This window comes from Lytechinus pictus, chromosome 5 (genome assembly GCF_037042905.1).
Source record: "Lytechinus pictus isolate F3 Inbred chromosome 5, Lp3.0, whole genome shotgun sequence".
NCBI lineage: Eukaryota > Metazoa > Echinodermata > Echinoidea > Temnopleuroida > Toxopneustidae > Lytechinus > Lytechinus pictus.
The window spans coordinates 30024807-30044485 of record NC_087249.1 but is presented as its reverse complement, the minus strand read 5'-3'; the positions used below and the strand labels follow the sequence as shown (position 1 = coordinate 30044485).

The 19679-nt window shown below is 36.6% G+C and overlaps 1 protein-coding gene and 1 long non-coding RNA gene across 2 annotated transcripts; one reads left to right on the top strand and one right to left on the bottom strand.

Moving 5' to 3' along the window:
* The first annotated feature begins 596 nt into the window (after positions 1 to 596).
* LOC135154280 (uncharacterized) lies at positions 597 to 6371 on the top strand. Its single transcript, XR_010293723.1, has 2 exons — positions 597 to 799; positions 3373 to 6371. It is a non-coding gene; the product is annotated as an uncharacterized LOC135154280 (long non-coding RNA).
* On the bottom strand, positions 6104 to 19679 carry LOC129262138 (proteasome subunit alpha type-4-like). Its single transcript, XM_054900188.2, has 8 exons — positions 19606 to 19679; positions 16645 to 16687; positions 15659 to 15821; positions 14872 to 14949; positions 14132 to 14220; positions 13177 to 13307; positions 12308 to 12431; positions 6104 to 9067 (listed from the first exon to the last, which is right to left on the bottom strand). The coding sequence occupies exons 1-8, from the start codon at positions 19606 to 19608 to the stop codon at positions 8925 to 8927; spliced, it is 774 nt and encodes a 257-aa protein (XP_054756163.1). The 5' UTR covers positions 19609 to 19679; the 3' UTR covers positions 6104 to 8924.

The following is a 19679-nucleotide window of genomic DNA, read 5'->3' as shown; positions in this document are numbered from 1 at the left end:
GCCCCGACGCTTCGCGCAAATTTCATGAAGGTTAATTGAAAGTGAAGAAGTAATTGTCATCAATCCACTATATACTGTCACTACAATTCTGTGAACTTTAACCCACAACTTCAATCTTTATAAAGACTATACCCCTTTAAAGCACCCAACAATTTAGAATGATCCAACAAAAATGAGCTTTGTTGGTGAAAATATATCCCCCTTCCCCTTATTGCAAGCTAGATCCGCTCTTGTAACAGTACTTGTCGGCCAATTAAATCGACGACAACTTTACTGTCAAGAAATGTTGATGAAATAAATACACCGGTGGCAGGGGCCGCGGAACCGGGGGGGGGGGGTTCAGCCCCCACCCACTTTTTTCCATAACCGTGTACAAAAACGTAAAAATTACCATATGATTGTGATCTTTAGCATGGTCAGCCCCCCACCCCCCCCTCCCACTTTCGGCTCAGCCCCCTCCCCCCACTTTGAAAACCGTTCCGCGGCCCCTGGATGGGGGTGATTTACCCCCTTTGAAAATCACTGATCTGATAAATAGAGCTAGAGGTGGATGAATAATTTGTGTTGAAAATTCAACGAAATAAAATCTAGGACGCCCTCATTTGACCAATCTGCATAATCCTGCTCCAGTCTCAAGTTAACCAACTCCAGTCTCTAGTCCTTTTGTCTATTTTGAGGCCTATTCGTAGTTTTTTAAATAAATTAGACAAAATAAAATGGTGAACGGATATCTGCTTTTAATTCAAGCATTTTGGAGGGAAGGGGAGAAAATAAAAGCACGGCAAAAATCGTGTCAATGGTAAGTCGATCATATTGTTTAGTCCCATTGATTGATCCTTGCGTTTGACTCATGCAAGTTGAAAAGGCCGAGATTGAATGCGTATACACTCCTACAGTCCTAGTACCAATGAGGTCCAAACATTAACATGTATGGACCTCATAGGCGACAATGCGTTAAAAACAGGTTAGAAGTCCTGCACCCAAGTATTTTTATGATATTAGTGATTATTACTCGAAAAATGCAAGCTTTGTCCTCATTTGTTTAGCATTTATTAAAAAATTACCCATTAACTATAATCCTACTCATATTTTAAATGTTATAAAATAAAGGGAAACTTACATTTGAGTCCTTTTTCGATCTTTTCTTGGCAGTCAGTCCGGTCCCGTCGAGTGCGATCAAAGCGGTACGAAGCTGATTTTCAGATCACGTGATACGAGTAGTCATCACCTGATCGATCGACTATCCTTTTTTAAAGACCGCAACAATTATAAATTTTATTATAAAATATATATAGAATAAATAATTGCATGATATTATATATATTTCTACAATTAAAAATGTTTTGTGATATGAATTTAATATTTGACGTAAAAATCGCTATTTAACAAAATATTTATTAAAAAATAAAAATCAAACAAAATAAAAACGCCTTGGACACAGTGCAAAAAACCTAACAATTTGGCCGCGTTCTTAACAACTATCGTAAGGGGCGCTCTATTTATAAATAAAGTTGCATATGTAGCTGTCTACCGCGACAGGAACAGCCGCAGAATTGAAGCCAGAAGCGTGGGAAATTGCCAGAAAATTCAAGAAAAGAACCGGTGAGTACCGATTTAACAGTACTAATTTATTAAGTAACATTTATTGAATCATTACAAGATTTATTTTTTAGTAAAACAAAGCTTAGTTCTAAGCTAGGGCGGCCCAAATGCGCGTGAGTGGAGTCCCAGTTTATTAGCACGGGTAAGTATTGGGGTGTCTCCTAGAGTGTGCGTATACCGGTACGGTATGTAACGTAGCGTAGTTTAGATAAATGATTCTGATTAGGTCTATTTGTTTATTTTCCAGGAACATATAACATATGTATAATTGAAAATATTTCCAAAGGATTCATAACAATATACGGCAAACTTCCATATTTTCCCTCCACTATAATTGCATTGCTTTACAACAAGTTTGAGTTTGGTGTTTTAGTTTTACAGTTTGGTAGTGGTACTGAGTGAGTCTGAGCTGAGTATTGTTGATCATGTTATTGGATAATTGGTACTGTCTGTGGATCATGTTGATGGGCAATGGCATTGTCAGAATTTAGAAGTTCCAATTAATTTCAAAGCAGAAACAAAACTAAAGTTACTTAATTGGGTACGTACCCAATTAGACTGATATTAATTCTTAGTCTCACTTGAGGACTCCATGGTGATGTTTTTTTAATATTTTAACATATACTATAATATTGTACTTCTTCATCATGATGAAGAAGTATATGTCAAAATATTTAAAAAAACATCATCATGGAGTCCTCAAGACTAGATAAATCTGCTGTTTCAGAGGAGTTTTCCAACATTTTCTGATTTTTTTTGGTCAGGACTCCTCCTACACAGACGGACGACTGCCATGGGGCTCGTCATGGTGGAGCAAACAACCATCGCTTAACTACATCTACAGGCTCAGCGTCTGGAGAAAGGGTGAACTTTCCCCCCTTCTCAATGACTCCTAAATTTTGCTTTTTGATGAGGGAAAAAGGAAGAAGTAATAAAGATTATATTTATATCAAATACAATCAGCTTATCACCTTTCCGAAATATATGCTTGAAAATAGCGAATTTTGATGACAAACAGATCAGGATCAGCCAGGTTCATCTCCGATCACCGTCAGCTACAGCTGAGACCCGCCAGCGGATTGGCTGGCATGTTTGTACGCTCAGCTGTAGCTGCGCTGATGGCGAGCTATCGAAGAACCTGGCTGATCCTCATCTGTTTGTCATCAAAATTCGCTATTTTCAGGCATATTTTTCGGAAAGGTGGTAAGCTGAATGTATTTAATACAAATTTCTCTTTATTATTTCTTCCCTATTTCACTGTCAAAAAGCAAAATTTAGGAGTAATCAAGGAGGGTGCAAAAGCGCTTCCTTTCTCCATAGATGCTGTAGTTAAGCGGCGGTTGTTTGCTCCACAATTACGAGCCCAATGGTTGTCATCGATCTATTGATGGAGCGGAAGCTGCAGAGCCAGCCGAAGTCTCAGCGGAGCATATCCCTGACAGAAATAGACCTATTTATCTAGTATCCGGTCAAACACTAAGCTATTTAAGACAAGTAATAAAGACAATATTTAATAATAAGTTTGGATATATTAAAGCAAAAACTATATTATTTCATGTATATTTTTATATATTATGTATTAAACAAAGACATTAGAAAATTTAGGATTTGAGTTATTATATTATGTACCTTGATTACTTACATAATCTTCTGCTTATGGATTTATAATTTAGGCATTTTAATAGTTTGGTTCATAAAGTACAGTACTTGTATGGATCATGATAATTTTATTTACATGCCTGATAATACATGTACCTATTTATATTTCAGGTGGGTTTCAGGGAGGAGTCCTGATGGACGAGTGAAGCATTACCTCTTGAAGTTGGATGGCAGATGACACACTTCCATCTTGGACACCTAAACATTGCTTCTATTGTAATGTGTTTCTGCTGTTACCTGTTATGTGTGATATGAGAGCTGGATTCAAGTACACTGCTCTCTATGCTGAAGCGAGACCTGTATTATGAAAATCTAAGCCAGTCACCTGGCCATGATGTTGGTTATACATGTACTTCCGACTACATGTAGGTGTGAGTGCTAACTCAACTTCAAGGTGCTCAATGCAAGAGTTAGATCCCAAAACATGACAGATCTTCTGAATCTCATCATCTGGCTACATCAACCCTTTTGATTGATGGGCCATTACACAGGGGCAAAGATGAGATTACACGCAGCTAATGGAATTAATTTCTTACGGCATTCATCATCAAGAGCTACGTCTATAAGGGAACCAAGATCCTTCTCCAGAAAGTATCCAGGACATGGCTACAATGATGAAGAACTAGTTATTCTGGTTAAGGCTTGTCTAAATCTTCAGTAAAGTATGAATTAAAAAAAAACACCATTAAACATTCCAGTTGTATAGTGACCGTTCGCCCAGTTCCATGATGAGAAGGGGTTTTGCACCCCCCCCCCCAAAAAAAGTGTCTTTATATGCATGTACATTGGGACCATGTTATTTAGACATTTTATTTTATTCCATGGATATTAGATTTTAGATCGTGTATTTTGCTCATTACATATATGTGCTGTGATATATTCTTTCATTTCATATAACAAGTTGAATCAAAACTTTAGAGTTACCAATATTATGTTTCTAGATATTGATCACTGTGGATGCTTCCTCCCAATCTCCGAACTAGACATCCTTCTCTATGGGCTCATAACCCGGAGCATGGCAATTGATTTGTGTGATTGATTGCACTTAATGATGAATGTAAATAATCTTATAAACCTTCATTTTAAATCATAACAAAAGCAGTGCATGTACTGGGAGCAGTGCTATCCTGCGCTTGCGTTTATTGTCTCGCCGCGGTGCGTACTACACATTACCTGCATTCAGAATGTATTGAGTAGGGAATTAGTGTGTTATCACAATTCAAGTGGGCCTATATTGCAGGACTACGCTGTTCAGAAAATTTTATGGGTAGTTGAGGACTTGAGGTGGGGCTATTAAGAATGCCGGCTCATATGCCCTTTTACCCTAAATAGACTGGGCTATTTCGATGCCGAAGAAGGCGGGGGGGGGGGGCTGATTCAGGCACCCCCTCTTATGATCTCGGCTGCTTATAGCTACGAAAGTTGGCACGTGCGTTACCTATGGCATACATGTAATCTACAAAACTCTTAGATGAAATTCTGGGGAAAATCTCATTGCTAATTAATTATGCTAATTTATGCATGAGACAGAAAGTTTGCTATTATTAACTAAATAATGCCCCTAAAATGCTAACTTTTCATTTTTAGACACTTTATAGGAATCTGGTCAAATGTACTTTAAAAAAAATTTAATATCACATTTGTTATGTATTCTATTGCTTCCTGAATTTCTTTTGTACATGTAAGGTATTTCTGTGTTCAACTTTTTGTTTTTTTTCAATGGAAATTGCCAGGGACTTTATTTTGACCATAAATAAGGTGATATTAATTGATTTCAATCAGTAAAAGGAAAAATAATGATACATGTAATGAATTTTGGCTAAAAACACTATTTGCATTGATTTATACACAAATTCATGTTTTTTTAAAGCAATTTTGGGTAAGCATGCTCGTAGGAAATGTTGCATAATTTTGGATTCGCGTAACCGGGGGTTGCAATTTTGGTCTCTGAAGTTGTGTGAGACTTGAAAGTAAAATGTCGGCAAGCAGAAAAAAATTTGCGCAGATTTATCGCAAAAATGTCGCTGAATCACCCCCCCCCCCCCCTCCCCGTCTTATTAGGGTAAAATGAGCTACTAGATAGTTTGACAACCAAACTGGTAGCGTTAATGATTCAGTGGGGAGCAGATCTTTTCAGCTGAACAATGGCTATCTTACATGGAAGAAAATAGAGATTCTAAAGAGAAGGGGTCGAATGCATGAGCTCCCCCTTTCAAACTACAGGTGGTATGTTAGAGTCACAGCTTTATTTAGAATGCAAAGTACAATCATAGATATCTGTTAAGAAAAAAAACGTTCTATGATTTTTCAAAATGCAACTACACTACTACTTTTAATTCCCATTTTTCCAAAGGGCTCATTTCTATATTACAGAATAAATTGGGAAAATAAAGAGGCAAAACAAATATCCAAGCCTATGAGAGGGGCATCAAAGGCCATTGCCTTTAGTATATTGAATTGGATTGTCATAGCATTGCAATCATGGCCATATGCAGCAGGGCAGTTGCCCCCCCCCCCCGAAATTTTGAAAACCTACATTTTTTTTACAAAAAATTTTCACGAAATCCACCACGAGTATGTACAAAATCTTTTAATTTCACTTTACAAAAAAGCCATGACAAGCTCAGTCACTTCACACTCTCGTTTCAAGTTTCTTTGAAACTATTAATGCATCCTCCCCCCCCCCCGGAAAAATATCTGCTTACGGCCTTGATTGCAATATCCTTTTTAAATTTGTAATGCATTCCATAAATGATTCTCATTCGTGCCACTAGGGCTTTATGGGTATCACCGAAGCACATGAACAGTTGAACACTGAAATATTAAGATAAACACGGTGAGATTTTACATGAAATTCATGTTTATTGAACATATGAAAACATAATTTACACTCTGGTACATGTAGGCTTTGCACTTTATGACAAATAAATTTGTATATATTGTACAACTTAATTGTCAACAGTTTTTGTACTAACGGTCGGACCATTAGATTTTCATTGATTTCATAATTGTATTTTGATGGTCACTGTAAATGCTTAATAATTTATTTTTAATATTTTGTTGAAAATGTAACTGTCTTTGAAAATAAATTTTTAACTTGTAAACTGAAATTAATGCGTTGTGTATTACATATCACTTTAGCTATTTAATTAAGTTTCACTTTTCCTTAAATGACAATAAGACACATCTTTTCAACGCAATGAAAGTTGTTTTACGGAGGAATATGGCTTTGACGTAAGTTTTTGTATAAGAGTTGAAATTTTATAACAAATACTGCACAAATGTGTGTTGATGGTGATGCAGCAAACTCAAAGGTACAAGAACTAGGCTTGCAGAGTGCTTTTGCAACACAATATAAATACCAGAGATGCTTGCTGCATAGCCTTTAACATCAAAATCTTGAACCTGCACATTATCTGTTTCATAAAACAGGTCAACAATATGAATATGTGGCAGAAAAAATGGTTACATATTCAAATTATTTTCACGTCAGCCGATTGAGCAAGGTCACAAGCTTCTTTTATGACATCGTCTTGGCTACATACGAAGCGTAGCAAAAGGTGGATTGTGTGCCTTGTACGTGTGTATGCATCATGGAGTCCATTCCTCTGGTAGCCTCCGCATATAAAACCATGCACAATACCTTGCACTCTTATGCACGAGTATCAAATGCAATTTCAGACCAAATGTTATGCTGGGTATTACAGTAGTTGCACTTTGGTGTATGATGGCATTGAAATAGAGAGCACACATGACATGACCCATTTACATGTAGGCATGATTGACTACAATCTTTAACCGGTTTTACAAATTAATTTATCAAATAGTTTTTCTACTATGGAAAGTGAGTGATATCATAATCCTTAATCTACAGAATACACAGTATTGCTCCCTCAAAAAGGAGAGTTCATAAATCCTCAAGAGCATATGTTTGATTACATAACATATTGGATGACATTTTACGTAAAATCAGTCAGTCCGCAAGCCCTGAAAAAGTAGCTTCTTTTATCCAAGTGATATTCATGACAAGAGGGTTTTTGCATAGTTAATGAGCTTGGTGCGAACCAAAACACCTCTTTTTATTCGGCCATTGCTGCTCTAAATATTGACCAAATTTCATGTTTTTGGTATCTTTGTAAAGAAGAAGAATCATTCTTTTAGGTCATGTGTTTGGATTTTTAAAAGAATGTTGTAATATAGGAAAAACTGTAGATCTAAAACATGAAACAAAATATTTTTTTTCATGCAACAAAAGTTGTTGTTTTCACACTTAATTTCTGTTTAGGCACAAATGATTTTTAAATCATGATAAAGCTGAAGATCTAAGCTTTAATATGATATAATTTTTATAAGAAGATGTATTTTAGATGGGTCAGCAGCCAGCTTTTCATGGGCCAAGTACATTTTGCAGCTCAAAAACAAGAATACTGCGCTCTGATTGGTCATAGACCACACACCCACGCAAATTCCAATGTTCCCCACACTGGGCCTCTGCAAGGTCACACTCACCATGTGGTAATCTCTTCAAATTACCCGCGCCTGTTTGTTTTGAAAACAGTATTCAGCCAATCAGAACTCTGGATTTTATGTTACTCAGAAATTTCAGAAATCTCGTCTTGCATCTTGATGGATATAACTGGCTGCTGACCCATCTAAAAGATGCCACATATCAAGAGTGACATTGTAAGAAAGTATAGAGTTTGAGCTTTCTGATGATATAAATAATGTTGGTGCCTAAAACACAAAATGTTGCACAATTTGCAAGTGAAAACACAGGAAGAAAATTCTGTTTGATGCATCTTTTCAGGTAAAAAATTCACTTATTTATCAAAATATTTCATTCAAAAGAAATGACCAATATAAAAGGGTAACATTTACTCTTGCCCATGGTACAAAAATAATCAATATTACTCAAGGAGAAAGTGGTTAAATTCTTTGAGAAAGAAAGTCTCACAATTCACGAGATTTTGCAGGGACATGAATTCAGCCACGAGATGACTTGGATAAATCTTGCTCATTTGCTCATTAACACAGGGGCTTGCGGACTGACTGAAATGGTAGTAAAATAATATGCTAGATCAAAAGGAAGCATTCCATTTGACTGCAAAATGAGAAGTACTCTGCTTTCAAAGAGAAAGTGATACAACCTTCTAAAGGGTTCGCCGGGTGGATAAACATCCTCATAATTGTACATCTATCCTTCTGTCTCCTTTTCACGACCCCCCCCCCCCCCCCCCGCCATTAAAAGGGTAAAGGCATTCTGATTCCACTGCTGCTGGAAGAGAGTGAAGACCAATTGAATGAAACATCCAAAAGGGATAGGTATAAGACAAAGAGTACCTCTTTAGTTATACTGAAGGAGATAAATGAGATCCGCATGATCTTTGGAAAATCTCAACCTGGACCTGTTGCATACAAACATAGCATCATGGTAACTTTGTCATATATGGAAACTTTCATGATTTCCCTGAATTTTATTTGCTGTCAAGAGATATTACCATGGCAATTACCATTAATAGTATGTCTTATGCGACAGAAACCTGTTGAATTCACTCATTCCCAAAGATTTATCAAGATGACCACCAGATTCTTGTACCCCAAGGGGTTAACTGTACAGAAGCTACTTAATCTACACATGAATATGACTATTTTCAAGCTACACATTATTTCTCCTTTTCTTTCTTCTTCTCTGCTTCTGCCTTAGCCTCTCTCTCCTCGTGTTCCTTGATAAGCTTCTGGAGTTCTTCTACTGGGAGGATGCGGATCATTGTCTTGCCATCTTCTCTCGTTAGTGTGGCAATCTCAACTGAATAAAAGAAGGAAATTACATTGGGATTTTAATAAGCCAGTTCACGGTTAGCTCATGATCAACTTTTCTCAAATGACCTTTGTGATTTTTCATTAGGATAAGCACTATCATTTTCAAATGTAGATGTTGCGTAAGCTTTACCGGTATAGTATTCAAATTCTAAGAACAAAAGGCATTGTATAGACCAGGTGACTAGAATAGTACACCAGGGATAAAGTTTGGAAATCTGTTTTATTGTCTGCCTTTGGCACATTTGACTATTGTTTAGGCTACTGTCAAATACCAGTGATTATGAAGGCTCTATTTGTTACTCTTCAGCTTGGATGTGATAAAATGAATATTTTGAAAGGAATACATGAATAATCGTCAAATCACAAATGCCTATGTCAGTGAATTTGAAAGCCACCTTCATGGTTTATCTCAAATGACCTTTTTCTGCTCATGTGCAGTTTACAATCGTGAACAGGCTTATTGTTTACTCTTTATTTATCTTTATTCATTCAATGTCTCATCAAAGATTTCACTTTAAATCTGTCTTGGAGTAATGTGTAATTTTCTTCTCTCATTCTTATTTTCGTTCAGGCCGCAGAGCCTTATGAACATCACAACAGAATAGGAAAAGCCTCACTTTTTTTGGCGACTCTGAATATTAGCTGAATCATATCATCTATTTCCTTACAATTTTTTTAAGGTTGAATTTTTTTTTTTTTTAGATGGTAATATTTCAAAAGTTCTCTAAATGCCTTAAAGGGGAATCCAGCCTTGGCCATAAAATGTTGTATTGGGAAGGAGAAAAATAAATTAAACAGAATGGTGAAAGTTTGAAAGAAATCGGACAAGCAATAAGAAAGTTATAGCTGCTTTAGAATTAAGATCACTAATAGTATGTAGATTTCAAATTGGCAACTGGGTAAGTAAATTATGACAAGGGGCAAGGACAACTTTCCCATAGGCCATGTACTTTATTATCAGGGATTTGTGGTTTTCTCCTAAGTACCCATTCCCCTGGGGCAGTAATCTAAATATAACCCAGGTAGTATATTGTTTAATGTCCTCATGAATGAAAAATATAATTTGAAATAAAATTTTTGGGAAAAATGACATTTTAGCCATAATATGTATTGGAGTACATGGAAGAGTAGTCCTTGCCTTACATCACTATGACATCCCATATGCGGCCAATTTGAAGTCTCCATGAGTATAGTGATTACCAATATTTACAACTTTTAAAAATTCATAACTTTCTTGTTGTTTGTCCAATATCGTTCAAACTTTCACCTATCAACTTGTCTGATTTTTCTTTTTCTTATAAAAACAAGTTTTTATTTGGGTTGGATTCCCCTTTAATAATCCACACATTTGGTCTCGCTATGTGCTCAAATAGATTGACTACAAAAAAAATTAAAATTAAGTTCCTGAAAGGCCCTAACTAAAAAAGTCTCCTATTTTTGTTTTTGTACTTTTTATCCATCAACAAGTGGAATGCCTCTGGCCGTCTCACCTGCATCACGCGATTCAATATAGCAGCAGTGCTGATTTTGAAAACTACTATAACTCGCACAAGATGTTCAGTGATACTTGGTTACTCTTATTTCCACGTTTTATGAACTAGACCAATACACTTATAGAGATATGATGGCAATTCAACAAATACCCCCAACGTGGCCAAAGTTCTTTGACCTTACATGACCTTTGACCTTGATCATGTGACCTGAAACTCGCACAGGATGTTCAGTGATACTTGATTACTATTATGTCCAAGTTTTATGAACTAGACCAACACACTTTCAAATTTATGGCTGTAATTCAACAAATACCCCAATTTGGCCAAAGTTCATTGACCCTAAATGACCTTTGACCTTGATCATGTGACCTGAAACTTGCACAGGATGTTCAGTAATACTTGATTACTATTATGTCCAAGTTTCATGAATCAGATCCATAAACTTTCAAAGTTATGATGGTAATTCAACAGATACCCCCAATTCGGCCAAAGTTCATTGACCCTAAATGACCTTTGACCTTGGTCATGTGATGTGAAACTCATGCAGGATGTTCAGTGATACTTGATTAACCTTATGTATAAGTTTCATGAACTAGGTCCATATATTTTCTAAGTTATGATGACATTTCAAAAACTTAACCTTAGGTTAAGATTTTGATGTTGATTCCCCCAACATGGTCTAAGTTCATTGACCCTAAATGACCTTTGACCTTGGTCATGTGACATGAAACTCGGGCAGGATGTTCAGTAATACTTGATTAACCTTATGGCCAAGTTTCATGAACTAGGTCCATATACTTTCTAAGTTATGCTGTCATTTCAAAAACTTAACCTCAGGTTAAGATTTGGTGTTGACGCCGCCGCCGTCGGAAAAGCGGCGCCTATAGTCTCACTCTGCTATGCAGGTGAGACAAAAATTATTCTTATTAAAATAGACAAAATTTCATGCTCGTCACTTTTCAGTTAACAAAAAAAAAGAAAAGGACAGAAAATATTAGATTCACAGGGAAAATATATTATTGCATCTTCTTAAAGAACTTGCTGATAGAAAGCTAACACAGGTTTACATGACCAATTCTAGCAACAAAAATCTTAACATGCCCTGTTCTTCAACCCCTGATACTGAAAATGATTCATCTAGCCCAGAAGGGTGTCACTAATATAATGAAAAAGGGTATCTATTTCACTAGGAAAGCTACGTGTTTAGGGTCAAATTTGCGATGGTATAAAAGATACTAAAATGTTTGATAAAGGATGTACTTTTTGTCCCAACAGTCATACTACGTGTTTAGAGTCCGATTTGTGCTAGGCGTGGGAGATGGGGCCGTACTAAACCAAACAGTGTACACGTACCTGGTAGGTAAAGGTAAAACCAACGTCCGTGACATATAGCAATTAAAATATCGCTGTACTTGGAGGGGTTCAATTCAGGGAATACTTGCCAAGGATATCGTTTTGTGTCCAATACTTGTTAAGGGTAGGGTTTCACACGCCAATACTTGTTAAGGGGTGCATTTTCAGAATATGGAAAATACTTGTTTAGGGTGCTTTTTGAGACTCCATGGTCGCACGTGGTATCCACTCGTCAATGGAAGTGGCCCCCCTGTGGAAGGTGCACTGTTAGCTGGCTTACCCATTTCCAAGGCATAGCCTGATGCAAGAATATTACTAGCTCTTGTTTAATGAACGAAAAAGGAGGAAACAAATCTTAAATCATGGGAAAATCTACTCACTTTTCTCTGGAGTAAGCTTGGTCATATCTAATGTTTTACTTAGCACCTTGACAGCCAGTGCTAATGCACCCTTGAGATTTGTATCACCTTCCTTGTATTCTTGCTTCAGCATAGAGATAGCAGCCTGCGAAGAAAGAGTCAAAAGAAAAAGGAGTATTGCCATTTGGTCTAATATCATTTTGCCTAATGCCTGTTCAGTCTCACCCCAATCTTTTTCTTACCATGAATTAGTCTGCAAACAAATTAACATAATTTGTTTTGTACTTCCAATGAAGCCATTTCTATTTCACCAACCTTGGTCTAGATGCTGATCAAGGATTCACATATAGATCAAAGTAAAAATAAAAGGTGAATGCCACTTGGTCTAATACCATTTCGCCTAACGCCTGTTTGGTTTCACCCCAACCATTTTCTTACCATGAATTAGTCTGCAAACAAATTAACACATTTTGATGGGTTTTTTTTTACAGTGTACTTCCAATGAAGCCATTTCAATTTCAAGTTGGTAAGGGGGGGGGGGATGAACAAGGATAAATGAACTTTGTCAATATTGGGGTATCAAGAAGACCAACTGGCATGTTTTGAAATAATACAGAATTTTCTTATTGTACAAAACATATTGAGAGTTGTACAATTATACATGCCAGATTGAAGAAACATTGCTAATTTGAGAATCGTCACAAAAAGAAAATAGAGACTTGTCAAACTTTCATAACTTTCTTATTTCATAACCGATTTGAATGGAACGTTTTTAAAATTGCTTCCACAGCTCTATCCTCTCCCTCTACTAAAAATTGGATACTCCTCCACAGTTTCATTCTCCATGAATACAAGTTCAAATCAAGAGAAAATTGCATGAGAAAACTTACTGCACTGTTGTTTCCAATACAAGTGGCTTTCCATCCTCCATAGTTTCCACTTGGATCACTCTGATAAAGCTGAAAACCATAGTGTTTGTCCCATCCCATGTATAAAATAGATACACCAAACGGTCTCTTTCCTGTGAAAAAAAATAAAAAAACATGGTTTTAGAGTTAAGGATCCATATTTACAACGGTCAACCCTTTTTAACAGGGAACACAGTGAAAAGTAACTTGATCAGAATTTATGATTTTCACACTAAATTAATTTAAAAAAAACACGAATCAAACAAAGCAATCAATATCATAATTCATCATCCAGGATATATACACACTGTCCTGATAACATCAAAACAGAAACGAGCAGCTGGTTGGTAAAATTGACATCACCTATGAAGAACATCATGTACGGATGTACATACTAGATCAGCGCTTCTCAACCATTTTTTACTCGAGGACCACTTTGACTCTCAGATTTTTTTCAAGGCCCATCTACCAAAATTTCAAGAAAACGTCCATTTTGATGAAAACAAATTTCGTGAAGTTTGAACACAAAGCTCTGAATCACATTTGAAACAAACAGTTTGAGAACTAATCTGCATTCGCAAATGTCCGGTAAATGGGTGACAATTGCATTAAAACCATCATAGTGTGCATGTGCAGGCTATGCACCATACATGATACCCCAGCGTGCTTTAGTTTTGTTTGACCCGCATAGACTGATCGGACATACCATGTTCGGACAGGTCTGTGAAATATAATATAGTTTTTCTATTTTTTTCTCCCCCTGGAGCTTCTCGCAGCCCACCTGAGAGAGCTACGCGGCCCACCGTTTGAGAAGCGCTGTTCTAGATGATAGATCATGATGTTGCTGGCTTTTCATATACGAGATGGATTTTTAACAATAACACTTTTCAAGACAGGGCCAAGAAATATTCAAGCTTATGATTATGTGAGAACTGACCTCCTGCCTGTGTGTAAAACTGCTTGATGTCACATAATGTGCTGACTAGCTGTTCGTTGGGAATGTTTTCTTGATACTGGAGGAAATATCTGTCAGAACAAAAGAACCACATGTTTAGATGATGAAATTATTATGATAATAAATAGTAACATCATGGTCCAATTTACTAAAGTAAATCAAAATTATTCTTATGAATCTAAATGGTACGATAACAAAGCACAATATGATATCAGATCAGGGGTGGTAAGATAATAAATTATTTCTCCAATTCCACAGTGTGTCTTCTACATTAGTATTCTCTACCGTATTTACATGTGATACAATACTCAATTTGACATAAACCGAGCTCTTAAAGGTATCCATTATTACAGATACTAATTAATTAAATTAAAATGATATCAGATCAGGGGTGGTAAGATAATAAATTATTTCTCCAATTCCACAGTGTGTCTTCTACTTTAGTATTCTCTACTGTATTTACATGTATTAAATACAATACTCATTTTGACATATAAAACCGAGCTCTTAAAGGTATCCATTTTTTCAGATACTAATAAATTGCTGGGGTGGGGGCAGTCGAGATTAAAGTAAGATCCAGGAACAAAATGAAAGCAAGAGACAAAAAATACATGGTCTTGAAATAATGGTTACTTTTAGTGACAAGAAGTTGGTTCAGTGAATGCAAAAAAAAGGGTGACAGGGGTATGCTTGGTGGATAATACAACATATTAATTTCTGACCTTTGACCCGCAAGCCTGAGTTCACTAGTGAGGACGTTGGCATCTGATGTGATTCCTGAGACACTGCATGCCATGTCACTGTGGGGAAAAGAATATACATTACATGTATTACAATTGCAGTTACAAGGAAAGAATACAAAAAATATCACATTTACAATTTGACAGAAAAATGCCATGGCATAAGTGCAGAAGAGGATAAGCATGCTTAATTTTTCTCCAGATGATTATAAGTGAAATAAAATACTTTCAAAAAAGGAAATGGAACTATGGTGGAGCTTCTCAGTATTATACCTGAAAACTTAATTTAATTCAATTCAATTCGATTTGCATTTATTTCATTCTCGATAAAAACAATTATAAAGCAAGGTATGAGAAACAATATATTTACAAGCAAGAGTAAAAATGAAAATGAAATGGGGAACTGCATAAATAAAGCCAAGTGGCCTTGTGTAAGCGCAGTTCCCAAAACATTGATAACATGACATGGTATAGAGAAACTTTATGTTTTGTACTATGTACATTTTTTTTTATAATTGAGAGAAACAAATATTAACTAAATTAATTCATATCTTCCAATGGTGACTTTGAAGGACAGTCCCACTTGTAAATCTAATTGATACACCTCTGTAAAAGCCAAAATACACAAACATGACACATTCATCCACAACTGTATACACACTCCACATCATTGCACTACATTCAGTTTCACACACATCCTCATACCCACTCACACACAAACACATTAACTACGAACTAATATGATTTTTAGAAAACATCATTTATGTACCTATTGAGTTTGTAGATTTTATCTGAGAATACAACATCGTCCAGAAGCTTGTGAGTATTCCTCCTTTCCGCAGCCAGAAGCACTCCATCTGAAGCCAAGATCCCCAATGATGTACCTGCATGTCCTATGGCTTCCATGGCATACTCCACCTGATACAGACGCCCTGAACGGAGAAAAGGTTGCAGTAACCTGTCTTTGAATCTGAATTTCTTTGAAGACAAGGGAGATTGGGCTTGGGACTCTGATAGCAGACTGGCTGCCATGACTGCATTTGACAAGAGATTCATGCAAACTTGCATAGATGCTAGAACTTCTCACGCTCTTCCTGCTAAGTACATGTATATCAGTGGTGGATCCAGTACCTCCCCCCCCCCTCCGACTGATGAACTTTTTGTGCCCCCCCCCCCCAATTTCAACTACTGGTCCATCCTGGGTCTGCTGCTGTATAAAATCCCCTATTAAAATAAAATCACACCAAACATTCTGCTTTGTGTAAAACTGTAAACCAAGTGACAACATGAATGTTCAGAGAAAGAACTGATATATAAAGAAATATTGGGGTTTAAAACAGTTCCCAAAAATTATCGACCCTGTTATCAACTTTTTAAGATGATAAGGACAAGTTTGAGGTTAGTTTTTGTGTATGGCTGATATAAATAGGCAGATTTCCACGGGAGCAGATGTACGAGTTCCATGAAATTCATTCATTTATTGAGCAAAAAAAAAAAAAAATTAAAGAAAAAAGTCACACTACATTCATATGGGATATGAAGTTGAATCGTCATATTGGGTGGGGTAATCTACTTTTTTGTGAAGAGGTAACTACATTTACAAATTAGGGGAGAAATAGTTGTTTGGGGGGGAAATAAACACCTCTCCATAATAGCATAAAGAACTTACAAGTAAATTTTTAACCACAATAATCTCTTTGAAAATATACATAAATAATGCATCTACTACACAGGGTTTCTTCAAGTTGTTCTTACCTTCGGGCGAAAAGATGGTGGTCTTTGAATCATACCTCCGAGACTGCAAGAAAAAAATATAGATCAAATAAGACTTTCATATGACATTAATAACAATTTGCAACCATATATATATATACAAGAACATTTAACTGTTAGATCTATTGGTGTATTGGCCTTTCTTTCAGCTATAAGTGTCACCTACCACAGGCGCGCGATTTATCTTCATATCAAAGACACTACAAGGGAAAGACTAGGCACGAAAACTGTTTTACACGTAAATTGATGCAAAGCGTTACGCGAAGTCAGCAAAGTGTCCAATCTTTTTATTGTAAAGACTTTGGTGGAACGTTTGTTGACAAGTGAACGGTAGCACTGCTGGCTTCGTTCAAGGCTATATTCTATCCTTTATATTCAATTTTTTTGGTTTAATTTGTCATTGCTTTGAATGTTTTCCAAAAAGTATTATCGTCAGCAAAAATAATCTAAAAAGTATGTTTTTTTAAGTTATTGCATATATTGGTGTCCATATTTTATCAAACAATCATAGGAATTGCATATACAATGAATCCAGAATCTAGTTATAAAATACCGATGAGCTGTTTTAAGGTTGTGAATTGTATTAGCGCCACTAATGACCTTCCTTTTATTTCTGTGGAAGAGACATGCAAAGCCACTTCCCAGGCCGAGGTAAGTGATTTTGCTTTCTTTATGTGCTCTTTATATTAAAATAATTTAAAAATTGAAAATGGATAGCCTCTCACCGGGAAGAGCCCTGGTGAGTAGCGGAATGAGTTTCGGCTAACATTATTCCTGTTATGAAGCGATGTTAACCGACAACTCAAAAATCCATTGTGTAAACACGTTCGTAGTGCGAGGTTAGTAGTATAGCATACTAACCTCGCAATTATGTGTGAGCGCATGAAAGGCATGATCACTAGCACTCAGCAGCCATGGCCCAGACAAATCGTTGGCGGTCATCCGAACCGTCGTATCACACGTACAACGGTGCAAACCCATTTCAGAGAAAATCGACTTCAAAGTTTACTATAATTTTTACACTTAGTTCCCCAGCCTTACAACATATTCATTACTAGAAAAATACATGGTTGGAAAGACCAAGAAAATTGCTTGACATTGGTATCTTTATTTTAATACACACAACTAAGGATCTGAGAAAATATGGCAAAAGAGCTACATGCTTGTAATTTCGGTTTGAACGGCTTAGATTTTTTCTGTACAAAAAAGCGATACGACGTTTTGACTGACCGAGATTTCAATGTGCGCGGTCAGCCAAACCGTTGTATCGGCACTGCATTGACTTTGCACGTGATTCGTGAATTGAAATCGCAGTCCGTCAAAACGTCGTATTGCTTTTTCCCTATGGCGTTTTTTTTCCCTATGGCTCTGTTACAACTTAGAGGCTGTTCTCACTACGTTCCTAAAACTAGTTTACTGGAAACTAGTTTAGTGGAAACTAGTTTAACGCGTAGCGAGAACGGTCAAAGCGGTCTTGGAAGCGATCTTCCAAACCAGTTTGGAAAACCACCTCGCGATGTAGTTTTCAAGATCGCTTTGCCTCGTTAAACTGGTTTTAGCGTAAGTGAGGACACAACCGTTCTTCGGGAAGCGATCTTCGCACATTTTGAGCGCGCTACTCCACACAACAGGTGTAGAATGCCTATGCTGCGGTTTCGAATTTCGCGCGAAACGTGTCACCCCACTGAGAGCGTTTCCATAGCAACAAGAGCGCTTTACGTGAAGTGATTTTGAAAACCACTTTCGTGTGATCAAGTGAGAACGCTAGCAAAGCGATCTTCCAAACTGGCTTTCTGAACCGGTTCCCAGTAAACTAGTTTTAGGAACGTAGTGAGAACAGCCTCTTAGTGAGTACAGTACCGGTACACGTTTAAGCTAGGGATTTGCGCATTTTATTAAAAATTTGTATGGCATCACCGTGAAAATCCTCTCATATCTCAGAAAATAAAATAAATTGCTGCCTAGAAATTTAGTAATGAATAGAGTAGATCAAGTTGTATGATGGGGGGACCTAAAGCTACGCACTTTGTTTCCAAATGATAAAAACTATGCCAATTGTAATATTTGAACAATTATTTTTCACTAATTTGTAATAAATATTCTAAATATCCTTAACCAAGAAGAAAATATCACAAAACTCACTAATACGAAAATCCCGCCGTGTTTTCCGAACACCTCTTAATTTCGCCGCCCGATGTAGAAGGGGTCCTAAAGCTACGCACTCAATTTATCATGCAAAGAAATAGTATTTCCTGTGCCTCAATTTCTAAAATATGTCCGTATTATTATAGGAAAATATGAAATCAAAGTGAATATAACTCCGAAATTCCAAACATTTGCTGGTTTTCTCTGCATTCAAGGATTTATTGCAGCCTCTGTAGAAAAATTGAATAGGGATCGTTCGTCACAGCTTCACACACAGAGCTAGAGTGCGCATTTATTTTGCCATTGGAATTGCATGCGCGATGAGTGGTGCGTAGCTTTAGGACCCGCGTAGCTTTAGGACCCCCAACCATACTTTCATTTCCTGGAAAAATCTCAAAATCATTTTTTTTTTAAACCAAAACTTAGATACGTCGATGGTGACCGCCCACGAATTGAAACCACGGCATTGGCAGTTTTCAGTCAATTGTCCAGCTGAGTATCATTTTGTCAAAACATAAAATGATTATTAGTGTATTTTTACAAACCATCATGCTGCTCCAGATTTTTATTTCAATTCATAGTAAAGTTAGCTCATCACACATGAAATCGGGCGAATGGGATCACGCGTTCGAAATTTTTTTTCCATCAATATCATCTCGACAATTATAATACATAACAAAGTCCGCAAGTAGAATGAAATAAGTGATGGGTACATAGTATCAATCAAACAAAATCATCATCTCATCTAACTAATACTGATTACAAATTACAAATATACAACATGAGACCTAATTTTACCATTTTATCCTGATGAACTTGACGTTCCTGAAACAAATTTCGCTGAGCAACGATGACTGTAAAACGTCAAGCGT